Source organism: Punica granatum, unplaced genomic scaffold (assembly GCF_007655135.1).
Source record: "Punica granatum isolate Tunisia-2019 unplaced genomic scaffold, ASM765513v2 Contig00642, whole genome shotgun sequence".
Taxonomy (NCBI): Eukaryota; Viridiplantae; Streptophyta; class Magnoliopsida; order Myrtales; family Lythraceae; genus Punica; species Punica granatum.
The window spans coordinates 364-8,734 of NW_022204488.1; the positions used below are offsets into that span (position 1 = coordinate 364).

At 40.7% G+C, this 8,371-nt stretch overlaps 1 protein-coding gene across 1 annotated transcript; it reads left to right on the forward strand.

The window, feature by feature from the left end:
- Positions 1–397: 397 nt before the first annotated feature.
- On the forward strand, positions 398–4,198 carry LOC116191984 (cellulose synthase-like protein G2). Its single transcript, XM_031520359.1, has 6 exons — positions 398–551; positions 914–1,126; positions 1,391–1,490; positions 1,855–2,042; positions 2,788–3,138; positions 3,476–4,198. Exons 1-6 carry the CDS (start codon positions 471–473, stop codon positions 4,022–4,024), a joined length of 1,482 nt encoding a protein of 493 aa, XP_031376219.1. The 5' UTR covers positions 398–470; the 3' UTR covers positions 4,025–4,198.
- The last annotated feature ends 4,173 nt before the right edge of the window (positions 4,199–8,371 follow it).

The following is an 8,371-nucleotide window of genomic DNA, read 5'->3' on the forward strand; positions in this document are numbered from 1 at the left end:
AGGGAACTTGATGACAAACACATCAAAATCTCGGATGCATTGCTTCGTTGATCTATTCATTTCCAACCTCTCATTATTAGGTCATTATTCAAATGACTTAGGTCTAAATTTGTAGCCAAAAGTGTTGTTAATGGGAATATTAAGATAAATACAATCACTATATAATTATTCCTCTTATATTTATGATCACAAATAAAATTTTCGAAAATTAAAGGAAAAACTATTAATTTAAATTTTTAACGTGAATTTTATATGCTTTCCGTGCATAAATATCTCACATACATGCATGTATAATTATATATGATTATTTTTGTTAGTACGTACGAAAAATTGGTGGCATTGGATATTGTATATATTCATGAGTTATGACCTTATATACATAAATCATTGTTGGTTGAATTTATGAATATATACGACAGGTCATTCGAGCAAATTCACAGGATGACGAGGGGCAAACTGGTCAACTGGCGATGCCCCTACTAGTATATGTTTCGAGGGAGAAGAGACCTTCCTATCCGCATCATTTCAAAGCCGGGGCACTCAATGTTCTTGTATGTATCTACGTTTTGGAATTCAATATCTTCTTAGTTCGGATAGGAGGTTGGTTAGATAAAAGTGACTGCAACGGTGGCCCGGACATTGTTCGGAATGAACCAGGATTAAACCGTGCAATTTTTCACAAAACAGGCCTAGCTGATGGGTGGTTCACGCACTTTATAGTGTTGGTAGTTAACTATCTATATGAAATTTGAAATGAACATTAGTTTCGTATCTAATTAACAAATGTCAATATCAATCTTTTACAATAAACGGTTATGATCATCTCAAATTTCTTATATCTGTCGACTGTCAATCACTGTTGCCAATTCAATAATATAACACATTTGGGTTTTGATTGTGATCAACTTTGAAGCTGAGGGTGTCTGGGGTGATGAGCAACTCCCCATACATATTAGGGTTAGACTGTGACATGTACAGCAACGACCCTTCCTCAGCGAGGCAGGCAATGTGCTTCCATTTGGATCCGAAGATCTCTCCATCTCTCGCGTTCGTTCAGTTCCCTCAGATTTTTCGCAACATCAGCGAGAACGACATATATGACAGCAAACTCCGTTCAGTATTTTGGGTAATAAGACTCGACATCAGTTAGTATGCTGTGCTCTTCAGTTTCCTTTAAATGTTGTGTGTGTTTAATGGCGACCTTCTGCTTTAAATCTACCCAAATGACTAATGAAACGTATAATCTATACAGAAATGGCACCTTCTTATATATATTAAGATCCCCCTGATCACTTATGGTGTATACCATTTTTATACTTTCGTATCACGATTTTACCTTATATGTTTGAGTTTCAATATGAATTGATTAGACCGCTGGCTACTGCTGCAGGTTTGTTGGCACGGTATGGATGGACTACAGGGACCCTTACTCTCCGGGACTTGTTATTATCTCAAGAGGGAAGCTTTATATGGGAAGTTAGTCCAAGATGGTAAGCCAGTAGTATTATGTTCAATATGCTAAGACGCTAAGATCAGTGAAGAATTCCTATAGTCTTTCGGATTTACGCACGGAAGCTAAAAGTGAGATCTAGATCAGTAGAAACTGTCCAACATGATATCACGATCCACTCATGATGACCCATCACTAATGTTAGCGGTCCCATCGAGTAACTTGTTTTGACACACTCACATCAACATATCTTAAAGCCGTATACAGCAACATGTCGGTCCAACAGTCGAAGTAAACAGTCGGCTTAAAATTGAGAGTAGACATGAAAGGGATCCCTCATAAATATATGTTATATTACAGCTACTTGTTAGTGATTGGAATGCTATCCGTTGATTTCAAATTAGGTACGTACGATCCGATGGACCTCAAGGCAGTTTTTGGCGGGTCCAATGAGTTCATTAAACGTCTGCAGCAAATGAAGAGGCCATATGAAAACCGGGGCACTGACTGCTGGGAGACTTCAATGGTGCTGAGAGAGGCAGAGGATTTGGCTTCTTGCAGATATGAAGACTCCACAAAATGGGGCAAAGAGGTAACTTCCCGTGTTATGTCAATTATAAATCGTGCTAATGAAATCAAATTTTCGTGTCTGGGAATCGATAAGCTCGACAAAATATTCACAAATTTCCTGTTCATCTTGTCCATCTCCGATCACCAACAATTTTCATGAGCTTGCCCAAGCGAGGCCATGAGCTTACACAATGAAATAGAAATCCTAATAAATAATAAAGGGACACAAGTAGTTATAATGGATATTGAACTTAGAACCTATTGGTTATCAAGCATAAACATGTGCTACTATACTACACGCTCTTTTGGTTACCCATTCAATTTAGTTTTATGTCTATTTTCGTCGAATCGCGGGCCGGTGTTATGTCTATATCTACAAGGTTGAGGTAGATCTACCCTGGTCTTCAATAAGGCTGTACTTGATTAGCTTTGGTCACTGTCATATTAAAGATCGAATCGATCAATTATTAACTGGTTGGGTTGAGACCGTGAACATCTACCCATACAGCTGCAATATGCCTCGAAAGCGCAAGAAGTCCTGTGAATTACTGTCACACCACTTAAACGACGTTCCCGTACTAAAAATAATTTTCACAAAATTTGAACGACACCGGATCCAAACAAGCTCGAAAGATTAACATTCGCAATTTCCGTTTGATTTTGCCATGTTTTCCGCTTCATTGGACCGGTCTGGTAGCCTGCCTGCTTTTACGAAACATTCGCCTTAACTTAAGCTCACCGTATTGTGCTTTATATTTTGCTATCAGGTGGGATTTATGTACTTCTCTGTGGTGGAAGACTACTTCACAAGCTTCACCCTCCACTGCAAGGGCTGGGCTTCAGTCTATCTGAACCCGCCGCGGCCACAGTTCCTCGGGACCGGCACCACGAATCTGAATGACCTGCTTGTCCAGGGAACCAGGTGGAGCTCTGGCCTCATTGAAGTTGGCCTCTCAAGGTTCTGCCCTCTGATCTACGGCCTGTCTACGAAGATCTCAATCCTGGAGGCCTTGGCCTATGCAGAGCTCTCGTTGTTCCCGCTCTACTTCATCCCTGCTTGGTGCTTCGGCGTCATCCCTCAGCTCTGCCTCCTCCATGGCATCCCTCTATATCCCAAGGTACAGTACATTATCGTCACTTCGGCTATATAATATATATAATTTTAGTATAACAATAAGACACAGCGACAAGGCAACACTTTTTACAGCTATGGCGATGTAGCTAATGTTACATGTTGAAATTTATAATTCCACGGGCAAAAGTTCAGATAAAATTGAATGGGTTTATATGAGATTGAGTTTCATAACCTATCAGTTCGAGCTTTTGGATTGGAGATGTCTCGACCATGTGAGTCCACACCACTCTGAGTCTCTTTGTTGAGGGCAGCCAAAGTGCGCTCGAGTGTGACACATTAGCTATATGTTTTATGACACATTTGTGACATTAATGTGACAGGTCTTGAGTCCGTACTTCCTAGTGTTTCTATTCATCTTCCTCTCCTCGACTTCCAAACAAGTGTACGAGATCATATGGAGCGGGCATTCACTGCATACGTGGGTCAATGAGAGGAGGCATTGGATGATAAAGTCGGTCACCTGCCACATGTACGGGAGCATGGACGCGATCATGAAGAAGATCGGCCTGAGGGAGGCCAGCTTCCTGCCGACCAACAAGGTTGACGACGACGAGCAGACAAAACTGTACGAGATGGGCCTCTTCGACTTCCAGGCGCCAGCGATGTTTCTCATCCCCTTGGTCGGGATAGTGATCTTGAACATGTTCGCCTTGGTCGGAGGGGTTACTCGGGCTCTTCTCGTCGGTTATTGGGAGGAAATTGTCGTGCAAACTTTCCTCTCAATATTCATCTTGTCAGTGAGCTATCCGATTATTGAAGGAATGTTCCTTAGGAAGGACAAAGGAAGTGTGCCTCCAAGGATAACCGTATTTTCTGCCATTGGTGTGGTTGCTGTTCTTGCTTTTTGGAACATTTTTGTGTCAGTTTGATTATATGTAAGGGATGATTTGTTACATCTCACATTAATTAATTCCGATCTACTACTAAAATTTATCGACCATATTTTGTTCTTTTGATGTATTGATGACTTGTGGTGCTAACAATATTACTGTGTGGATACCCGTGTTATTATTTGGCTATAAAATTATATTGGTAAAGACGAATATTGAAGTTGATTCTTGAGAATTGTGATTCTTTTTTCGGCGTAATGATTTTTGAGGTTTTGATTTATCAACTCGGTGAGCTCGAGAGCTAATTGATGATGCTCGAACTGGATTAGTCGAGACATGTTGGACTTCCGGATATCACGATACACACCGAAATGAAAATTTATGAGATTAGATTTTCATTGCTAAGTCATATGGGACTAAATTTGGTAACCCATTGAAGAAAATTTTAAATAATACTATCTTATTATTATGTAATGAAATGATGTTGTTGATGAGTACGGAATGAAATGATACGGTGAATACGTAGGAATAGATAAAAATAGTTAATTACAATTAAAATGCAATTACTTGAGTGATTAATATTCATTTCCTTGATTATCGCATAAGTGTATTCTCGTATCATGTAACAAGATAGGATGATTAAAGACTTTCTGAGTTGTATGGTGTATTTTTCAAATGGTATTCAATATCAACCTGCCAACATAATTAAAATTCATACATTAATTTCTCATAAATTTAGTGACAGAAATACCGACAAGATGTATAATCAAATATGAACTAATAATCAAATCTCAAAGTTCGATCTCATTTATCACGAAAGAAATATGGAGAAGATTTTCTGTATTGCTACACATTAATCTGTTCAAAGACAGATCATATATACATGAATGACCAAGACAAACTAAACTATGAAATATAGGAAATACAGATAATGGGATCCCGACAATAACAAAGAATAGAAATATTGTACACTGATTCTTTGCCACTTTCCTCAATACTCCCCTTCAAGTTGGAGTGTGAATGTCATGAGCACCCAACTTGCGAAGTAGAAAAGGAAAACGATACTTGCCAAGAGCTTTGGTAAAAATACCTACCAGTTGTTGTCATGTGGAAATATGCTTAGTGACAATATCCTTGACCGATAAGTGCTCTCGGATGAAGTGACAATCAATTTCTATATGTTTAGTCCATTCATGAAAGACCAGATTAGATGCAACGTGTATGGCATACTGATTGTCACATAACAATTGCATCGGCTGCTCGTGATCCACTCCAAGTGACTTGAACAAACTCTTGATCCATATGATCTCCCTTGAGGTGGCTCCCATCAACCTGCATTCTACTTCAGCTGACGACTGAGAAACAACAGTCTGCTTCTTGGTCCTCCCAAAGTAATAAAATCCCCTGTGAGAGAGCGCCTTGCTGTCAGACAACTCATCCAATCAGAGTCGTAGTAAGCTGTTAGCTGCAATGAGGTTGGATTGAGAGGAATGCCTACCGCAGTGAATTCTTAATATATCGGAGAACTCTTGCCGCTGCTGTCAGCATCTCATTTTGGTTCACCGACTCCAAGACAGGACATCAGCAAAGCTCCCAATTAGGATTCCATACCTCTAACAAAAATGGCGATGACAACATATGAAATTTTGTGCCACACACAGTTGATCCCCAAAGAATAAGACACGAATTATCAACATTCAAACCGAAGGCAGTGAAAAAAGAAGAACTCACATCTCTATATCGTTTTCTTCGGTGATAACGACTATCTTCATGGGTCCTAGAGCCAAGTTTGGTATTTTTAGATCAAGGTTTGGTGAGTCAGAAACATTTCAACACAAGAAATCACATCGAAAACCCATTCGAGCAAAGAGTAAAATTCGTGGGAGTTTGGTGTCCAAACAGTGAATACAGCAGCTCAAGCATGGGGTTCAACGCATCATATCACGATCAATCTTGAACCTCAAAGGGCGAATCTCATATGCTTGACCTAGAAAATCGAGTTAGGTTTGATTTGACGGGTCACTCATCCCAAGATTCGATACGGAGAGAGAGTTATAAATTTTTGAGCGCACCATGCGCAAAACAGTTAAATCCGGACAGACTCTGCTAGCCGAGGGAGAAAATCCATAAAAAAATTCAATTCTTCGTATTTTCAAGCACGGCCAACGTCATTGGGTTCCTAATTCACTGAAGATTCAGAAAATCAAGAAAAACGGGGTGCGTTTTAGGATAGATTAGTACAAAATTGGAGATTTCCCCACAGATCAGAACCAAATCTCCCAGTTTTGGCCATCTATTGGAGAAAAATTCCTTCGGGTACTTTCCGAGGTCGAACGATCTTCAAATTTTACAAGAATGTGCCTAACTCATGTAGGAATCAAGAAAAAATATCACATAGACCGAAAGGTTCATAAGAAATTCAAGAAAAATTCGGATGTTCATGGTCAGCTCATGGACTGCTGGTCACAACCTTGCGCTTTCTGCTTCTTCTGCTGAGCAAGGTGGAGTGCAAGAGAGGTTTTCCTCCCTTCCCCTCCTTCCACACGCCATCCTTTTCCTCTGCTGCAGCTGGTGCATGAAACCAGCAGCTTGTCATCATCACCACGTTCTGTTACCCCATCTCCAGAAGCAACCCTCGCTTCTCTGCAACCTCTTCTCCTTTCCCTTCTTTTTCTTCCTTTCTTCCGCCACTCATCAGACTCATTCCCTGCCCTCTTCCTACCCATTTCTTCTTCTGTTTTTTTCCTGACACACAAAACTCCAGCTCAAAAAACGGACTAGGGACTCCCTCAGCTGAGCTGGGTTTCCCTCAGCTCGGGAACTTCCTCCGAGCTCACGGACGCCCCCCCGTTAACTCTCTCTCCCTCACAGACCGGCCCACAGCTCGCACCCGTGCCTCACCTCAGCTAACGTCCCTCAGCTCGTTCTCTCCACCGCCCTCAGCTCCTCCTCAACTCGCGCCTCATGTCCCTCAGCTCACACACGAGTCTTGCCTTCAGCTCACCTCCCAGCTAAAACGACGTCCCCTCAGCTCGCCCTCTTGCCTTCTCCTTGCCCGCAAAGACATCACCAACTACCTCTCTCGACTCTCTAGGAAGGGGCACAGCAGCAGCAACGTTCCTGACTCGAGTCCCCAAGCTAAGCCTTCGGCCTTTACGTTATTTCCTTGCTCTCACTTTCGGTTTTCTCTCGTTTTCTGCCCTATTGTTGCTTCTCCACGATTTGCTTCACATGGCCTTGCTCTCTTGCAACTCTTTCTTCTCCACGGTAGCCCCACCAGCCGTTAGGGAATCCTGGGTAGTCCATTTCAGCATTGGGTTCGACGGATTATTGTAGTCTCACGAGCTCCTCTCGATACTAGCCCAGAAAGGTATAAATCCCAACATAGTGGCATGTTTAGGGCTCCATTTTCGAACATTCATGCTTGCTTGGATGATGATAATGCGGAATGAACGTTCGTGGATCGTGTTGATAAGCGGAATAATTTTTAAAACTCGTTTTTATAAACTTTTCAGTTTGTCTCAGTTCAGTCCCTGCAACGTTTTTCGCTTTTTCGAATCAGTCCAAACTTTCAAATCTGTTTCAAACAGGTCCTGGGATAGTTTCGGTATTTTTTGCGCAGTCCCTAAATTTTCAGGCGATCCAAATCAGTTCCGAAAACTTTTTAATTTGTTTCAGTTTAGTCCCTGTGACATTTTTCGTTTTCTTCAAATCAGGCCTAAACTTTCAGATTCGTTTCAGTCAAGCCCTGAGCTATTCAACCACAGAATTTTTGGATGATTCAAATCAGTCCAGGGAACCTTTTAATTTGTTTTAGTTTAGTCCCTGTCACATTTTTTTACTTTTTCTGATCAGCCCCTGAATTTTCAAATCTGTTTCAAATAAGTCATGGGCCATTTTCAGTCATTTTTACGCAGTCCTGAACTTTCCATAATTATTAAATCAGTTCAAGGAACTTTTTAAGTTGTTCCAATTTAGTCCCCATGGCATTTTCACTCTTTGAACTTTAACCGAATTTTTAAATCAGTTCCCGTTCTTTTGAAATTATTCAATTTAGTTCTTGGACACTTTTTAAAGATATCCAACCCTTTCTACTTGGATCTTCGATTGACAATATGCATGTTCTCATTTATTATGTTTTTTTCTCGTTTATTATGCGCATATAACATGATAATACGTGTTCTTTTTATGTTTCCTACTTCCATGAGTCGGTGTCGTTTTATTGATTTCGTTAATATTATACTTGTGTATGCTTGTATGCGTTTATCGTGATCATGGCGGCATCGACTATGTAAAATATGTGTGTTTATCGTGTTGGATGCGATCATGTGCTCTTGATCCATGTTTTGACGCATTTTTTACCGTTTTAATCGAAACCTCACACAA